Genomic DNA, 19,742 nt, shown 5'->3' with positions numbered 1-19,742 from the left:
TCAGGGTTCTGGGTCTGGCCCGTTTAGCATGTTTTCCACTATACCATGCTTCTTTTTTAAAAACATTTTTTTATTTTTAGTTTACAACACTCAATTCCACAAGTTTTTGAGTTCCAAATTTTCTCCCTCCCCCTATTCTCCCCTCTCCCCCACAAGATGGGATGTAATCTGATATAGCTTCTACATATACCTTCGCATTAAACTTATTTACATGATAGTCAACTTGTAAAGAAGAGTTATAACCAATGGAATGAATCATGCGAAAGAAGAAACAAAACCAGGAAAGAAGGAAAAAGAAAAAAAGAAAAAAAATTTAAAAAGAGAACAAATAGTTTGTCTCAATCCGCATTCAGACTCCATAATTCTTTCTCTGGATGTGGATAGCTTTTTCCATCATGAGTCTTTTAGAGCTTACACCACGCTTCTTCTCCAAGTGTCTCCAAGTTATCTAGTGCCTGGATTTCGCTTACTGAAAAAATTGGGAGAAGGATATTCTGACCACGACCTGTCACCACTGGATTGTGATCTCACTACTCTTCCTCTTCCTCTGCCCTCCACCTCTTTGCCACAAGTGTATGACCTTTCTGTCTATCTGGTCACTCTAGATGGGGACCACCCCCTCCCGAGGAGGGGTCTTGTCTGACTTTATCCACTGTCCTCTGCTTCAGAGTGTCTAGCGCTGAAGTCAAATTACTTCTCACTACAATTTCCTCATCAGTCATAATAAAATCACTCTTTGTAATTTGAAATATAGTTACTATAACCGGCATGTGTTATTGAGCATTCTATTTATAATAAGCATAATTATGCCAGAATAATTATCATTAATATAGTAACAACAATGATCAAGCAGTCCTCTGTTCTGGACCAATAACTCCACCTGAATGAGTCCTTTGTGCAGGGGGAGAAAAGAGGTAATTTCACGTCCCTTGTGGCTGTCAACAAAGCCAGTGTTGAAAGTGGAAGACACAAAGATGAAAACCTTGCAGGGGATGCAAGATGGCATGGTCCAGATGAAAGGGTACTTGGCCGCAACAACAAAAGGCTCCTGTCTGGATCTCTTTACCTTGGAATTAGAAGGAAATTAAAACCCGTGTACCATCCATGAAACAGCTGAGACACGGGCCTCCTCTGATGTCTCAGAGGGTTGGTCTGAACTCTGCCCAGGGTGTTATGTATGCCCTGTGCCCAGAGAGCACCCTCCCCTGGGGATGGGAAATCTGGAGTAAGCTAAGCTAGAACAATTCAGACGGGTGGTTATGGGCTGGATCTGGAACACAGCTTCATCGTTACTTACTTCTCCTTTTTGGGAGGCCCATTAGACACAACCCAAGACCAACATGGGTACACTAAAAGACACCCCATTGATGACACAAGAGATCAAAAGATCATAAACTCAGAGCTTGAAGAAAAGATAGCGATCAGTCATCCAACCTCATTTTAAAGATAATGAAACTGAGGCCTAGAGAGATAATGCAACTTGCTCAAGATCACAAAGGTATTAAGTGACAGTGCCGGGACCCAAATTCTGGTCTTTTGACTCTATATCCAACACTCTTATCTACTACCGTGCTGCCTTCCACATGGCTGCAATGTCCCTCCACCTCAATCTTCCCTTCTCTGTATTTACTCATCTCATTTCTCTCATCCCCAAGTGTAGCCTTGTCTGGTCCAAGAACATAACAGTCATCTTGTCACATTATACCATGGTCAGCTGAAAGGGATTGGATCTTGCTAATAAGAACAATAACAAAGAGTAATAGCAACTCACATTTATACAGGGTGTCTCAAGGAACTTAGTGCATTTTCACTGTTGGTGGAATGGTGTACCAGTCCAACCATTCTGGAGAACAATTTGGAACTATTCCCAAAAGGCTATAAAACTGTACATACGCTTTGATCCAGAAATACTGCTATGAAGTCTGTATTCCAAGGAGATCAAAGAAAAAGGAAAAGGATCTACATGTACAAAAATAATTATAGCGGCTCTTTTTGTGGCAGCAAAGAACTGGAAATTAAGGGGATATTCATCAATTGGGAAATGGCCAAAGAAGTTGTAGTATATTATTGTGATGGAATACTATTGTGCTATAAGAAATGATGAGGGGAAAGGTTTCAGGAAAACATGGGAAGATATATGAACTGATGCAAAGTGAAGTGAACAGAACCAGGAGAAAATTGTACGCAGCAACAGCAATATCTTAAGGATGATCACCTATGAAAGACTATGATCCAAGACAACTCCAAAGGACTCATGATAAAAAAAAATCCTATCAACCTCCAGAGAGAAAGAGAACTGATGAACTCTGAGTGTAGACTGAAGTACACTTTTTCCACTTACTTAATTTTCTTCCTTTTTTGCAACAGGGCTAATATGGAGATATATATATTGTATGACTTCATATGTATAATTGATATCATATTATTTGCCTTCTCAATGGGCAGGGGAGGGGTTGGAGGGAAGAAGAGAATTTGGAACTCAATCTCTTAAAAAATGAATGTTTAAATAAGCAAATGATACATATGTATACATATGCTTATATATGTGTATATATACATATGTATTAAATGTATTCTAAACTATTTATTCCTGAAGTCTTTGTGTATTTTAAGCTTAGCTTCTTTGAGCATAGCTTTAAATGCACTAAGACTTTTGGGACACCTTGGAGAGCACTTCAACATTTAAGCATTTTACTGAAAATAATCTTCATGGGCAGGGAGTCCAAGAAGTGTTCCCCTTTAGTAGATTAAGAAACAGACTCATGTTAATGACCTAAAATATGTTGAATTATTTTCTCAGAGGTGGTCAGCTAGGGACAGTGTGGTACACTGGCCCTCAAGGCAGAGGACCTGGGTTCAAATCCCTGGATAAGTCATTTCTTCTCTCTGAGTCTTCATTACCTCATCTATAAAATGAGAGGGTTGAACTGAATGGTCTCTGAAAAGCCCTTTTGACACTATGTCTAGAATCTTAAATACGCTCCATGTCCCAGACATCCCACTACTTCTGACATACACACAACAGATTATTTCCTTGTTTTGCAAACCCAGAGCAAAGCATCCTGGTGGGAAATACATCAGCTGGGTAGATTTACAATATACAAATTCAATCCAGGAAATACACAACAAAATTTTAATTCTCTGGAATAAATCAATATCCCGGAAGAAAAGGAACCAGAGCTAACTCAGGGCAGAAGTGATAAGGAAGGTACTGACTCCCAGTTATTCTGGAACCTCCTACTGCAACAAGAGGTCCGGGGGTTGACAATAACACAACATCAGTTGAAAATATTTAGGGGGCAAAGTCAGTCAGTGGGCTCTTCTCCTGCACCATTTTCTCTTGTCCAGGTTTCATTCTCCTTTCTTCTACTACCCCAACATCCTTCTGGGTGTTTTCAACAGTGAATCTTCTCTTAAGACGAAGGGAACTTCTAGTAGCATCTCCCTGTCCAAGGCTAACACAAATATCATTCTCCTTTCTCCCTAAGCCTTTGAGGGTGCCACTCTTCCAGGGGAATCCCTGGAGTGTCTACCCAGAACTTAAAAGGCAGGAATGGATTCTTTTCTCTTCTCTCTCTCTCCTCTCCTCTGATCTTAAAATCATCAGGTGCAAGCCTCCCACCACCCTTTACGTTATTCTCATATGTGTATGTTGTTGCATCTGCACCCCAGTCTCCAAAAAGATTGTGTACATACACATATGTGGGAATGTCTCTCTCTGTGTACATACACACACACATACATATATATGTATATATATACATGCATATATGTATGCATGTATACACACAAAGACACATAGACACAACTATATACATATACACAAAGGTATATTATATACATATGTATATATATACATATGTGTGTATAGATATAGATATAGTATGTATATACACACAGATACACTTAGCACAGTGCCTGGCAAATAGTAGGTATTTAATGTTTGTTCATACACACACCTTCACGTATATATGCATATAGATTTATTTACTTTCCCTTGCTTTTTATAATATACAATATACACACATGCATATTATATATACACTTGTATGTGCATATATGTGAGTATGTATATACACACGTATGCACTTGGCACAGTGCCTAGCACATAGTAGGTGCTTAATAAATGTTAGTTGATGACATAAGTATACATATACTTACACAGTTTTGTTTACTTTCTTCTGCTTTTCGAAACACACACATATATACACATACATTTAACAATTGGGAAAAGGGGGAAAACAAGGAAGCAAGAGCAGGAAGGTGAAAATCTCTTTCAAGATGATTAAATGCTTGGGGGGGAGGTCTTTGAAATCCTGTAGATAGATCCATTGTTTCTCTCTCATCATCTCTATTTACTATTCCCCCCATTTTGTTACTATATGTACAATACATATGTTCCATGTACATGTTCTATGTTCTATGAATCTGCTAGATATGCACTTCTCTAAGACTATGATCTGTTTCCAAATGTCTCTTTATCTCTGCCCTCACCAATGTGTTTTTCTCTTTGGGGAAGTAACAGCCTCAAAGCCTAGTCAAGTATTCATGTCTGCAGTCTTAAGACCAGAGGGGAACTTCACAGGCCACTTAGCTTGTCCCCCAGTCCCTATCAGAATAGCATACCTAAGGAATCTTTCAAAAGATGTTAGGCACTGGACTGGAAGAGATTCTGTGACTTCTTGTCAGCCAAACTCATCTGAAATATCTATTGCTCAGCAGTCAAGAAGTCTAATGTGTTATCCAACCCAAGTTTTTCTAGCAGTGTTTAAGTTCATCTTTTTCTAGCTTTGTCTCCAATGAGATCCTAGAATAGGCTTTTATATATATATATATGTATATGAATTCATATTTAACTCTCTACAGGCCTCCCACCTCCTCCCACCCTCACCCCTACTCCTACATACTCTGTTTTTAAAAGGAAACAAAAGCTCTTTCCTCCCTTTCTATTTTTTAAAAAAGGGAACACCTTAAAAACTGCTGAATTTTCTAATTTTTGTTTCTATAACAGACCTCTCTCTTCCCTTTTCCAGCCCCCAGTTTCTTCAGAATGACTACTTAAAAGGCAGGCAGCAAAATGGTCCATTTACCATTGCAATCTGGCTTCCAAAGATCTGGTTGCAAAGGGAAACATAGGTTTAAGGTATTGTGTCCCTAATGACAAACTGAACCAATTGCCATTCTCTCAACAAAGCTTGCCTTTTCCTGCCTCCATACTTTTGCTCATGCTGTTTCCTCTACCTGAAATGCTCCCTCTCTACCTATCTGCTTATCATCCCTTTTCCCCCTTAAAACACATCCTCCATCTTCATCTATTGAAATTTCCCACCTCTTCAAGACCCAGCTGGAAAGGCAGAAATGATCATTCACATTTGAACTCCTAGAATGTCGGCGTTATCACTCAGCACTCACCACATACGATCCTGTAGTTATTTGTGTGTGTTTTATCTCCTTTGATATGTTATAAGTTTTACCTAAAAGGACCGCATCACCTATCTTTGCGTCCTTCTTGGTTCCTAGCATGGTGTCTCACAGAGAGAGAAACAGCTTGCTGTAATTAAAAGAGGTCTGGAATTAAGAATGAGAAGAACTGGGTTCGAGTCCCAGCTTTCCCCCCTTTTGGCAAATTGCTTACTCTCTCTGAGCCTGTTTCCTCATCTGTGAAACAGGAATAATAATACGCTATTTATTTCGACATTTCTCCATAAAATAAGCAGTTAGTGAGCCCTACAGCATTGTAGGGATGCAAGTGATAATTAATAGGATCTCAGCCAATATTGCTTAACTACATAAATGTCACCTATCAATGACAGGAATTCAATAGATGTTTTGATGTTGAATGAATGAGCACCGCCAATCATACCTTGAAATTCCCTACTTCCTTTGAATGAACTTTAACATTAGACCCTCCAGTTCCTTGCCTCAGTAGAGCCTGATGGGGCTTATACCTGGAGTGCCCATCATTCCCCTGTTCCTCCAGGCCTCAGAGACAAAGGAACAAGACCTCCTGTTGTCACCACTGCCTAGCTACAGTAAGCACTTACAGATGCCCTTGAAATACAATTAATATTATATGTATATATATATATACATATATATACATATATACATACATATATATACATATATACATATATACATATATACATATATATATATATATATATATATATATATATATATATATATATATATATATATATATATATATATATATACACACACAGAGAGAGAGAGAGAGAGAGAGGAGAGAGAGAGAGATGTTTCAGCCGAGTTGGTTTTCAGGGATGTTCATTGGCGCTTCCTGTCTCTCAAGCAGCCCCCTTTCCTTCTGGTATCAGGATGGGGCAGTCATTGCTAGGGCTGGTGGTGCGCCATGCTCTCAGTATTTGTAATGATTGGCTAGGCTACACACTCTCGACAGGAGAATAAAATCTGAATCCTACCTGGGAAGTAGAGTAAGGGGATCTAGCTTTCTTCATGGGCTTTGACTTCAGGGCTGTTTTTAGAGCACCACAGTACTGTCTCCCATAGTGAATTCGACTGGGATTAATAAAAAATGATTTGTTTTCTGCGTGCTAATTTTATGTTTCTCCTAAGCACCTGTACTAGGCAAAGTAATTTACCAGATGCTCTGAGTGGTATAGACCACTATAATAAATAAATAATACTGACTTACATTTGTAAACAACATTCTGAAGTGCTTTCAAAGAAAGAACTCTGGCTCCCAATTCTCTGTTTCAAATTTCTGTTCCACTGCTTAGTCCTTGTGACTGTAGACAAGTCATTTCACACCCTAGGCTTAGTGTCGCCTCCCGTAAGATGAAAGAATCAACCTATGGGAGTTTTAAAGTCCCTTCCAGCTCTAAATCTGTGATACTCTGATTTGATTTTTGCCTCACTCTGGGTCCTTACCTTGTAAGAACATATGGTCTAAGCAGAAAACAATTTAGAGAATTTTTCAACACTAGCACTGAAAAGCCGTCAAAGGTCACTCTGTGAAATCCGGAGTATGATGGAAGGAAATCAGGAGACTTACAAATGACAATACTGCTCTTATCACATCTATTTTCTCTCATCTTTTTCAGTTCCTCCTCTCTCTTCTATCACATTTCTTCTTTCCCTTCTCCTCTGTTTTTTATCTATTAGTCAATATATATGTGAATACACACATACAGACAGACTAGGTGTGTGTATCTGTGTGTATACACACACACAGATACACATACTCTTTCTCTATGGAACACACACACATATAAATTTATCTATATATACAAATATGTATATAGACTCTCTCATATGGAATACATACATATACGTGTGTACATCTATATAGATATACACATATATTTATTTTTCCCTGTCCCTTTAAAAAAACACAAACATGTCTAACAACTGGAGAAAAGACAAGAAAACAAGACAACACAAAAATTGAATGTGTGTGTGTGTGGTGTGTGTGTGTGTGTGTGTGTGTGTGTGCACGCGCGCGCGCGCGCACGTGAGCATTGGGGGAGGGGAGGACTGAGGGTGAGGAGAAGACAATTCTTAGGACTGATTACAGACAGAGGAACATTATCATGGATAAATGAAATGGGAGAAGATGTGAGACATACTCCTTCTACATCTTTACTTTGAGATTTTATATATGTATATGTACATATACATATATATGTGTGTGTAGACTATAGTGATATATATATACACACACATATGAACAATGTATGATCTCTTCATCTTTATTTTGAAATGCCACCTCCTCCAGGGAGCCTTCCCTGACCACTCCCCCTGCCCCCACCACATGAAAATGCCCTCTCTCTTCCCAAATTTTCTCTAGGGACAATTGTTTGGATCTCTCCTTTGCCCCATCCCTCCCTACCTTGCATAATAGGCATGTAAAATTGTCCTGACCAGTCCTTTTGAGATGAGGATGCTAGTAGAGATGGATGCCTGCTGGTATAGGGCAGAAATCCCAGGGAAATTTTCCCCTGCCTTTGAGACCAGCAGAACCAGCCATTCCTATCCCCAAAGCCCTGAAAGCTTGGGGAGGTAGAAGCATCCTCACCATGGCAGCTTCAGAGGGGTTCAGCATGAGGGCACCAGTGCTAGAGGCTGTAAGTCCCTCCTATCAGCTACTTTCATGGTACTCATACTTCTTGCTTCTGTTTCCAGTGGCTCTTCTGCCACAAATCCAAACGGTAGGAGGGGTTACCCTCTAGTGAGTCATTTTGTAGTCCCCAGGGGCAGGGCAAAACATGGCAGGGAGGAGGTGTCTAAAGAAGAGGAGGAGGAGGCTGGGAGATTTCTTCCCCAAACCAGTAGGCATCCCTTGCTAGTGTGTGGTTGACCTTGACCATGCTGAGGATGTTGGCATCACCAAGATGGCCATATACTTCCTGTGCATTTATCTCCATCCTGCCCCCTCCAAAAGAGGATGTAAGCTTCTTGAGGTCAGGGACTGTCATTCTTTAAATCTATGTATCACCAGGGTTTAGTACAGTGTTATCAGGTGCTCAATAAATGCTTGATGGATGGATGAATAAAGGAATAACATAAAGGACAAATTGCAGAGATATAGTGTTTCACACCCCACTCCCTTAAAAATAGTCAGGCTCGACTTTTCTCTTATGGAAGTTCCAGTCCAGACTGGGCCAGGTCCAGTGTAGCCATTCCAGGGGCTTCCTTGCTATACATCCTAGGAGGCTGAGTCTCCCCTCCAGTTGAGCAGAGGACTGTTGGGGCCACTAGAGAAGATCCAGAGCAAGTCTGGCTTGTACACGTGGCACTTGTCTCTACTCCTTGCTTCCTACCACCTTTGACTATGGCAACCTAGAGAAGGGAGGTGTAAAGGCTTTTGAATGGTGATGGGGATAGCAACTGCCAGCACTGTTGCTGTTCACTTCAATTCCCAACGCACCTGCGGGTGCCTGAGGATGAAATTATAAACTTTGTTGGACTATGGACACAGTTGCAGCCTTCATAATTGTACTCTGTTACTGCATGTTCCCTCCCTGCCCCCCAGGCCTTCGTAGAGAATGCATAGCTCTCTGGAGTGACTCTGTAGCTCATCTGGTGCCCCAGGGTTGGAACTCAACCTACCAGGTTTGTTCTAAGCTAGAGTGGAATTTGTAATTGAACATCCCCTGACTGGAGGAGAACCAGACCAGCTTTAGGGGCAGAACACCGGGTGCTCTCTTTTTTATTTTTTTGCACCAGGTCCTGGGGCATCATCATCTTGGAACTGATTGGCCATTGATGCTCAGGGGTGGGCAAAGCCCTGACGATTTTGTTTTGCTTGTCTCATGCTTTCCCTGTGACCCCCACCACTCATCATGCTGCCCAGAGGTGCCCTACCTCAGGAAGCTTCACTCGACCCTCCTGGAAGGAGCAGGTCTGGGGATCATGAGTACAAACATGGCGGTATTTGCACCAGTGGCAGCGGTAGGGGCTCTCCACACAGGACAGGCACCTGAACATAGGCAAGAAGAGGAGAAGGTCATCAGTAGGACATTTTAAATCCAAAAGAAAGCTTCTTCCATTCTCTTGGTTCTAATAGATGATATCTAATGCTATTGTTTTGGGCGTTTCTAAGAATAGAAAACTCCCCTTACTAGCTCCATCGTCTACTCACAATTGGACTTTTAGGGTAATAGATTTGGAGCTGAAAGACACCTTCACAGCCCTCCAGTCCAACCCCCTCATTTTACAGGAGAGGGGGAATCTTTTCCCCATAGAGGTCAAATGACTCGTCCACAGTCACACAGTCAATAGCAGAGCAGAGATTTGAATCCATGGCCTCTGACACCAAATCCAGTGCTCTTTCCACTGACTATGATGCCTCTTACATCTGTTTCTGAAGAGCAAAGAGGGAGGAGTATACGAGCCAAGCTCTGACTTCCTACGATACTGCATCTTAGAGATCCTCATTCAATTACTTCTCATTTTCTATAGTCCCGCACAGAGGCTAGTGGAAGCCAATTGATGGAGATCTCTTTTAACTCAATAATTACCAGAGGAGGTCTCTATAATTTGGAGCACCACTCCTACCCTCTCCTACAAACAGGGATGGATCTTTGCGCATGGCTCTTCCTCCTTCCTCCCCTCTCCCCCCCCCTCACCAATGCCCCCCTCCCCAAAGGGAAAAGAAAATGAAGTAGGGTGGTAAGTGTTGGGGAGTAACTTACGAGTTGTGGACGCTGCAGTTGTAGAAGACAAAACTGGTGCTGGCAAAAGTCATTCCCGTCTCTTTAGACTTGAGCTGTAGCTGGACAATGTGGTGGTCCCCTGGGAAGGGAAGAGTCAGCCAGGAATAAGACAGGAAAGCTGGGGCCCTTTAAATCTTCTCAACCAATCATGGTGTGAAATACAGGTATATTCTCAACTAGATTCCACCTTTATTGATGGAGGTGGGGTCTCAATGAGCTCCTAGGGAATATACCCTATAAAAGTCAAATCACTGTTGGGCCATTTATACAACCCAGGTTCTTTCATTCATTCTAGGGGTAATGGCCTTCCCAAAGATAGCTTCAAAACTTTACTTCTATTTTTATTTAATCATTTTATTTAATTCTGGATGGCCTAAATCTCCTTTCCCTCCAAACGTGTACAAAGAAACACAATGACACACACAAACATATCTATATGCACATCAGAGCATTGTAGACATAAACGCAATGACTACAGATCCACAAAATGTCTCACACATTTCTCCACATAGACATATACACAGAGAGAGACACAGGAATACTTTTAATTCATTTAGACACAGACTTGATCCCGACGGATTAAGGTGTGCAATCTCACAGTAGCCATGACAAACTTTAAAATATCCTAATATGTCAAGGACCTGGTGGTTTTGTCAGTATGGTCAATCCCTTCACTAAAACCAATCCTCCTTCCTCTATAACAAGGGTGGGGGTCCACAGATCAATTTCGGGGGGATGGGGTACAAATTGGAGGGGAAAAATACATCTTCATTTTTATTAATTCCTGACTGAAATTTAGAATTTCTATCCATTATTTAAAAAAAAAAAACATTACTTTGAAAAGGGGTCCATAGGCTTCACCAGACTTCCAAAGTGGGAGGAAGGTCCATGTCACAAAAGAAGGCAAGGACCCCTGCTCTATAACCTAAGCATACATGACCTTTGAAAGTAGCTCTGACAAAAAACAGAAACAAAAAGCAAACAAAAATTCCATCATTACCCTATACCCTAGTGACTCTATCTAACTTAGCTGGGCAGGTGTTCAGTGACTCCATCCCTGATCCCATACTCAATTTTTTTTGTTCAGTCGTTTTCAGTCATGCCTGACTCTTCATGACCCCATTTGTGATTTTCTTGGCAGAGGTCCTGGAGTGATTTGCCATTTCCTTCTCTAGTTAATTTTACAGATGAGGAAACTGAGGCAAACAGGGTTAAGTGACTTGCCCAAGGTCACACAGCTAGTAAGCATCATTAACGGAATTTGAACCCAGGTCCCCTGACTAGAGAGCCAATGATCTTTTCACTATACCACAATATACAGCCCATGGTATGTTTTGCAGCCACAGCCTTTGAGAACCCTGGCTCATGATGAGGCATCAGAATAGAACTTTAGTGGGTGTCCCCTATTATAAGAAAGCAAAAAGGATTTTTTACACATGCTTAAATTCATAGACATATATAAACATAAAATACCTAAAAATATAGATCCCTTTCCCACCATCCCTTCCTAACTCCCCCAGACTGAGGGTTCTGTCTGGAACAAGAATCATAGGAAATCATCAGCTGGTGCCATCGCCAGAGGTGGAACCCATGTTTAATTCACAGAGATGACCCCTGGGCTCTCCCCTTCAACACCAGATTCTCCTCCATCCCAGAGAGCCTCATTAATCAATCAGCATAAAGGAAACTTGACAAGCCTAAACGGGAGGGACAACATGGAATTAATTTGCCCAGGTCAGTTCTGTCTATTGCTAGCTTTGAGAGATGCTCTCTTTCCAATCCCCTTTTCCCCTCATTCCTGGTCCCTTGTACTACCGGTTGTTAATAGATAGTGGTGTAATTCTGGAAGGGAAGCAGGGTAAGGGATGACCCTAGGAGCAGCTGCCCAGTGGTGCAGAGAGAATTCTGGTAGAGAAGGCTGACACCAGTACCAAGCCCCAAAATCTCAGCCCTATACTCAGGCTGCCATTTGTCAAGATTTTTCCAGGTTCTGATTCTGCTCTTCCTTATATCCACTCCAAGCTATATCCTAAAGCAGTTTCCCTGATTCCATTCTCCTCATAACTAGTCTGAATGTGGGGGTCCTTAGCCACAAGGCCTTGTTTTGGCTACAGAAGAGTGGCCAAAGGTAGGGAGGTTTCCAGGCTCAGATTCACAGAGTGGTGGAAGGCTATCTTATTCTCTCTTACCGTGCTCATCCCCTCAGGCTCCCTTTACTGGCTTCCATTTTCTCCCATCTTGGGAAGGAGAAGTACCCCAGTTTCTACTGCCAGCCATTGCTGAGAAGGGGCAGTGTATATAGACGGAAGTCATATTAGAGGTGACTCACCATTCTCAGTGATAATCCGAGGCACTTCCTTAGCTGCAGGGGAATAACATTGGATCTGGTTGCCCACCACTAGGCCGTCCATCTCAGACAGGTCTTCAAAAGTACAATTGACACCAGCTGACAGTTCTGGGACATTATAGGTCTCCAAGACCAACTGCGAATTCAGAGGGGATAGGGAGAAATAAGAAGTAAGGAAAAGAAAATGGAAAAGAGAGGAAAGGTCAAAAGAGAAAGGAGGGGGAAGAAAATAGAAAATAGGTGGAGAAATAAGAGAACAGAAGAAGGAGAAAATGAAAGTGGAAAACAGGCAGGAGAAAAAGAGGAGAGGAAAAATTAAAATGGATGAAAGGAGGGAAAGAGAAGAAAGGGGAATAAAAGAGAGAAGAGGAAGACAGAAGATGGAATCAATCCCATAAAAGGGGAAAAAACAAGGAATGTAGAAAGGGGAGTGGGGCAAAAAGGGACAGAGTAAAAGAGAAAACTGTTAAGAACCTAATATCTATAGAATAGGACTTAGCCCTTGGGAGTTGGAGCCCTAATAGGAAACCTGATCCTCAGGAAAAATGAACAAAGAAGCAGGGAGGTACTACTGACTGCCATTTACAGTCATTCCTTCCCCATCCCTATTGAATCACCACCTTCCCCTCCACCTCCCATGTACTGTATCACTTGAAGAAAAGACCACTGTCCTACCTTTAATGAGAATTTTGGTGGTCCCCATACTGTAGTATGGGCACTCATTCTTTAGTTTTCCCCCACTGGCCCCTGAAGAATCTAGACCATACTCTAGGTAACACTGTTTCTATTCAACATTCATTCATTCCGTTGGCCCACAAAGGTTTTTTTAAGAGCTCTCTGTTTGTGAAGCATTGTTCAACACATCAGGGAAGATAAAAAATTTGGCTAAGAACAGGTCTTGTTGCTTGGTGGTCATATGTGGAGTGAAGTCTTTTGGAAGCTACCATATGCCCAAGATTCTCTTTGAAGACAGAGATCTTGAGAAAAACTCTCCAGATTCCCTCCTCCAAGTTCCTTGGCCCTTCCTTACCAGAACATTGTACTGTGAGACGGAAATGTTGTTAGGATGCACTGTCAGACGGACACACTGCTTCATCTCGGAGGCAAACCTGCGAGGCTCCCTGGATCTTTCACACCGCTCCTTCCTGGTACACCTGGGGAGAGGTACAAAAGTACTGTGTCACTTAATATGACAGAAGGAAAGGAGTCCACATTTCTTGGTAGATTGGGGCTTTGCAGAGGGTACGCCAAGTGGGGACTGCTGAAGTGCAAAGATAAATGAAAATCTATGTAGTGTTTATAATATAATTATAACACTCTCTAAAGTACGTGTCTGATGCCCGTCTGCATGTGGTCGCGCACAAGGTATTGTCCAATGCCAGTTAAACAGATGACGACCCAGCCCTCTGAGACGGATAACAGTGATGAAGTCATATTAAAGCTCTACCAAAGAATGAATGAGCATTGCACAAATGAATAAATAATACATGGGGGAGCTGTTTATTATGTTGATGCTGTAAACAAGGCTCTCACCATTTTAGATTCTGCATTATATTAGGCTAATATGACTAGGGATTTACTGGATTTTAGGGGAGGTCGTTTGATCTCAGTATGTAAAAAATGATACTATTAGCTCACATTTAAATAGTGTTTTTCTGTCAATGAAGTTCTTTCCACATATTTATTATATCCATACAATAGTCTTTTGATGTAGATAGCATATTATTTTACCCATCTTACAGAGATACTCTTGCTCAAGCTCATATGTTAATACAATAACCATGTATTATAGGAAAGAACAGGGCTACGAGTAAAACTTAGGTCTTCTGACTCTGTCTAGCATTTCTCCCCACTCTTACCATTCTGTCACGCCTATACAAACCCATTCAAAGTGGGGTTCTGCCATATTTTCATCAGGTATAAGCAACACAGGGCATCTAGGTGGCACAGCGGATTGAGCACCGGGCCTGGAGTCATCTTCATGAGTTCGAATCTGATCTTAGACACTTCCTAAGTGTGTGACCTTGGGCAAGTAACTTAACCCTGTTTGCCTCAGTTTTCTCAACTGTAAAATGAGCTGGAGAAGGAAATGGCAAACCACTCCAGTATCTCTGACAAGAAAACCCCCAATGGGGTCACAAAGAGTCAGGTACAACTCATCAACAGGAAAAAGATAAGCAGCATGGTAATGCATGGTAAGAGGAGGCCTTACAAGTAGAGGGAAAGGGTTTGGGAGGAATCATCTACCCTCTGTTAATTAGCTTGGGAAGAGGTAGGAGAGAGCCTAGAGTTGCTTTCAAGGTGTTTCACATTAGAATAATGTTCCAATATCTCTGGTGGGATAATTGAATGAATGCATCTTCTTAGAAGGAGAGAAAGGATGAGGTCATAATCATGATCACATGATTTAAAATTGTAAAAGGCTGCAGAGCTCAGCCGATCCAAGCTTCTCATTTTATTGATGGAGAAACTGAGGCTTAGAAATGTTAAGTAACTTGCCCAAGGTCACATAGGTACTGACGGGACCAGGATTCGAAAACAGGTCCTCTGCAAATTCAGTGTTGATTTTACATATTTTTCACTGCCACTTTGGAGCCCACACCAAATTGAGAAAGGCTTTGAAATAGATGGTGAGGATATCAGCCCTGATCTATGGTGGTTCAGGAATTCTCTATTTAAGATGTCTAGGAGACAGGCCACAGGGGTGGGGAACCTGCAGCCTCAAGACCATAATTTGTTCTGTGAAGTTTATATTCAGTCAAAGGGCTGCACTTAAGGACCGAGAGGGCCACATGTGGTTCCCCACCCCGGGCTATATGGACCATTGAAGGCAAGTCTGGCCTCAATGTGGAGGCCTATGGAGGGGTAGGGAGTCTGGAGAGTTAGACACTAAGACTGACATTAAGGGGGTAGAAGAGGACAGGCATATTCAGGATATGATGGGAATGTCGGAGCAAGAACTCTTGACAACAAACTGGATGTGTGGGATGAAGGACAATGAAGGAAAACAAGTCATCCTGAAGTGTCTTGATTGGAAGTTTGGTGGCAAATCCCCATGTTGCAACTGCAATCCATTTTCCTCTGCTCTGACCTACATATATTAGCCCTTCCAGCTTGCAAAACCTGCTTTTATAGCTTCTCTTTCCCAGCCTAAATCGTTCCAATTACTTTTCCTCCCAAACACTGTTTTGCAGTCTTTTTAGGATCACTGTGGCTTTTCGAAGGAGGAGTCTTCCAAGTTACACCAAAGCCTCTCCTAGGCCTTCCTGCCCAGAAGATGAAAGGTCAGATCTTAACACTGACACCTCAAGCACATTGTCTAGCAGATTGATAGAGGCAACACTGACTGCCTAAAAGTCTGTGGAGTTCATTTAACAGGCCATCTCCTGTACAGAGAACTCCATTACCTTTAGCCATTAAGCTAATATTATGGACTTTTCCAGGGTGTCTGCAGCTGACGTCGCTATTAATAGTGTTATTATGCCCATTAACAGTGAGCCCAGGAGAGCCGGTATGGCTTTAAATTATTCACTGACTCCCCAACTTTGAAGTTCCCATTTCCAAGTGCAATAAACTGGCCTGCAAAGAGTCTCTGATTAAGTCGTGAAGAGAGAAGATGGAGCTACTCTGAGACCTAACATCACCCCAAATGGTAGATTGGGCATCAAGATCAAAAGGGAGGAACCACTGGCATCCTCTTTTTTTTCCCTCTCTCTTTCAAGAGATTCATGGGCATTCTCTTAGTATATCTTAGTGCTATCCCATTCTTTACTAGTCCAATGGGTCTCTAAGGGGATTTGGGGAGGGGGAACCTTGCTTAGTCCAGCTTCTTCTCCACAAAATAAACTATCCAAGAACCCTCTGAACTGCCCTTGCAAGTTCCTGCCACCATTAGGGTCCTCTGCCCTTTCAGATTGCTCAACGACAGAAATAGATATGGTTTTGTTAATGGAAATAACACTACAAAAGATGCATTAGTACATGCTTTGCTTCTGTGTCTGAAGGACCTAAAGGACCTGTCCATCTGACTTACAGTTCAATCCTCCTACATGCCTTACTTACCCTCTGTTAGAACAGGAGCTTCTTGAGAGCAGGGACTGTCTTGCCTTTCTATAAGTAGCATTTACCACAGTCCTTTGCACATAGTAAGCACTTAATAAATGCTTTTTTCATTCATCCATCCATCCATCCATCCAGTCATCCATCAAGCTATCCATCCATTGATCTATCCATCCATCCATTCATTTATCCACCCATGTTAATCTACAGCCTCAAGCATTAGTCAATTCCTTCCTCAATTCCAAGTCAAAACCCAGAACAAAGCCTAGCTTTCCACTCAGCCTAGAGAGGGGAGGTAGGAAAGAACTAGCTAGAGTTCTCTTCTTTTTGTCCGGAGAGGTGGTAAACCCCAGGGACAGAGAGAAAAGGAAAGGACAGGGGGAGGAAAAAAGGCATTAGCAGTGTCTATGAATAGCCTTTCTGATTCCTTATTGGGAGTCCAAGAGGAGCACAGAGAAGCAAGCTAGCCAAGTGGAAGAATATCAGGTTTAAGGTCAGTTCCAGGCATGTTTTGACATTTCTACTCTCTCTCAGGAGCCTATAAGAGGGGAAGCCAGAAGTGTTGAGAAGCACAGACAATTGACCTTAAATGTGATGTGATAATGAAGCGGGAAGAATGGATCCTTTCTCATATCTTAAGAGTTCTGTCAAGGTACTATACACACTGGCTTACCAAAGAAAATTCGTTCTGAATCCTTTGAGTGAGAGCTAGGAAATGCAGAAAGGGTTAATTTATGATTTTGAGGTGTTTTTAAAAAGTCATTTCTTCTCAAAGAGCACCAACAGCTGCTTGCCTAAAGTAATTTCCTCCACTGTGGGAGGCCAGGTGGGGGGTGAGGGAGGAGATTAATCTACCCATTTCCTAGGCTGGGGAACCAAGGCTCAGAGACTCCAAAAAGCTTGCCCAAACAACATCAAATCTACGTGTGTATATCCCCATCACATTAGCTAACAGTAATTAGAGCAGGCACCAGAGAAAAGACCCCTTTGGGGCCCCAGACACAGAAGCAACAATACTTAGACTCGCTACTCACTGTGATCCTCTTTTCCCTCCTCCGCCTTGCTCTGCATCCCCTGCCTCTCGGCTCTTCCTAGCCCCATAGTCCAAGGTGCTTAAAAACCTCTAGGAAACCAGGCTCCTGGGCCCCACTAAAGGTGTTATTATTCAAGTCAGTGGTTCCAATGAGATTATCCTCTCTAATGAAGCAGCTCCCCTGGCCCTCCCCTAAGTCTGAACTTTCACTGCAGGAGAATCCCCAGCCAAGTGGAAAATTGGAAGGGAGAGGAAGGGAGAAGGGAAAGGGGTGAGAGACAAGGAGAGAGGTGGTGATTAAGTTTTCTCAAAATTAATTCCTAAATACAGTGACGGAAATATTAACTCCCAATGCCAACGGCCAGGCGAGCAAATCGCTATTTAGAAAGGGGGTAAAGCTGGGCTCTTGCTCAGGTCCCAGGTGAGCCTGCTAGGTGGAGTATGCAAAGTAGAACAGTCACTGCTGACCCCTGTGTCAATAGCTCAGCCTCTAGCTGTTTGGGGTGTTGGGGTTAGCCAGTCATCTTTTCCACCCACAGATTACCCCAAAATCCATTTGGTTTGATGTTGGTCAGAACCTTGACTCAGAGCACTCTAGTCAGATTGGAGATGTGTGCCTTGGAGAAAAAAAAATACGGCATGAGGACAGTGAATAGTAGCCAAGATAATGAGAGGACGCTAAAGGGAACCTGAAGAGTAGAGAGAACATGGAGGTTTAAAAAAATATAATCTTAAAGTCTTGGGAAGCTGATGGTAAGGAAGACAGTGCTCAGCTGTTTCTGCAATTCTGGTGAAGGTTAAATAGGAAGACAATGGGTGGCTCTGCTGTAAAGAGACACAGGCTTGATGATGTGGATAAAGGGTTCAAGTTACAGTTAGGGGGACCTGGATTCAAATTCTGTCTCTGACATTTCCTGGCTGTAGGACCATGGGCAAGTTATGTAGTCTTTGTGATCCTCAATATATATGTGTATGTATATATATATATATATATATATATATGTATATACATGTGTATGTGTATATATATGTAAAATGGAGGTGATGATGTTTTTCTTTAACTCAACAAGCATTATCAAACCCTTACTTACTGTATGCAAGACTAGAATGCAGAAGTACCTGCCCTTAAGGAGCTTACAAGGCTGTTGTGAGGCTCCTAGGAGATGTCTGTCATGCAAAGTGCTTGTCCAAATTGCTGGAACTGAAATACACATCTCAGTCTAGCCATGGTGGATAGGGAGCTTGTCTAGAGGCTAGAAAGTCCTGGGTTCAAGTCTTGCCTCTGATACACACTGGTCGTTTGACCCCAGACAAGTCATTTAACATTTCGGTGCTCCCTAGTCAATGATTTAATGCTAATAAATTTGAGGGGGCAGTTAGGTGACGCACTGGGCTTGGAATCAGGAAGACTCATTTTCCTGAGTTCAAATCTGGCTTCAGACACTTATTAGCTATATGACCCTGGGTAAGTCACTTAACCCTGCTTGCCTCAGTTTCCTCATCTGTAAAAGGAGCTGAAGAAGGAAATGGCAAATCATTCTCGTATCTTTACCAAGAAAATCCCAAATGGGGTCATAGAGTCACACACAGACACGGTGATGAACTACATTGGTAGAGGGAGGTTCTACCAGCTAGCAGCTAATCAGTTAGGCAGGAAGACCTGAGTTCAAATGCAAGCCCAGACAGTTACTAGACAACCACTTGACCTCTGTCTCAGTTCCCTCAACTATAAAATGGGAATAAGAACAGGACAGCCTACTTTCTAGGGCTGCTGTGAGACTCAAAGGAGATAATATTTGTAAAACAATTAGCACTGTGCCTGGTACATAGTTGGTGCTATTGAAATGCTTGGAAGTTCCTTACATCAATGAAATAACAGATCTAGTCTTTATCCCAATCCGATCGTTGGTACAAAGTTTATAAGACTTTGCAGTAGGTATTCAAGGAAATCACTTGAGATGTGTGGACACCTGCAGAATTCCTGTGAAACTCTAAGGTATAAATATAGGACTAGATGCCTCTTCAGGGGTTCCTCCAAGCCACCTGGAGGCTGATTCAGTGAATGCCATTGTATTCTCCAGATGATTTGTCTTCTCTATTT

General features: G+C 42.1%; 1 protein-coding gene across 2 annotated transcripts in view; it reads right to left on the bottom strand.

Moving 5' to 3' along the window:
• Positions 1 to 13,687, bottom strand: part of PLXNA4 (plexin A4) — a 139,008-nt gene extending 125,321 nt beyond the window's left edge. For both annotated transcript variants that reach the window (XM_036760468.1, XM_036760469.1), the window contains exons 1-4: positions 13,580 to 13,687; positions 12,532 to 12,685; positions 10,182 to 10,281; positions 9,352 to 9,466 (exon numbers count right to left, since the gene is read on the bottom strand). In XM_036760468.1, the coding sequence (XP_036616363.1) occupies positions 9,352 to 9,466; positions 10,182 to 10,281; positions 12,532 to 12,685; positions 13,580 to 13,645 (435 nt within the window). In that variant the 5' untranslated portion in view covers positions 13,646 to 13,687. The remainder of the gene's footprint in view (positions 1 to 9,351; positions 9,467 to 10,181; positions 10,282 to 12,531; positions 12,686 to 13,579) is intronic.
• Positions 13,688 to 19,742: the final 6,055 nt, after the last annotated feature.

Source organism: Trichosurus vulpecula, chromosome 5, assembly GCF_011100635.1.
Source record: "Trichosurus vulpecula isolate mTriVul1 chromosome 5, mTriVul1.pri, whole genome shotgun sequence".
NCBI lineage: Eukaryota > Metazoa > Chordata > Mammalia > Diprotodontia > Phalangeridae > Trichosurus > Trichosurus vulpecula.
Note: the sequence above shows the minus strand (reverse complement) of the source record. Positions and strands in the feature narration are given on the sequence as shown.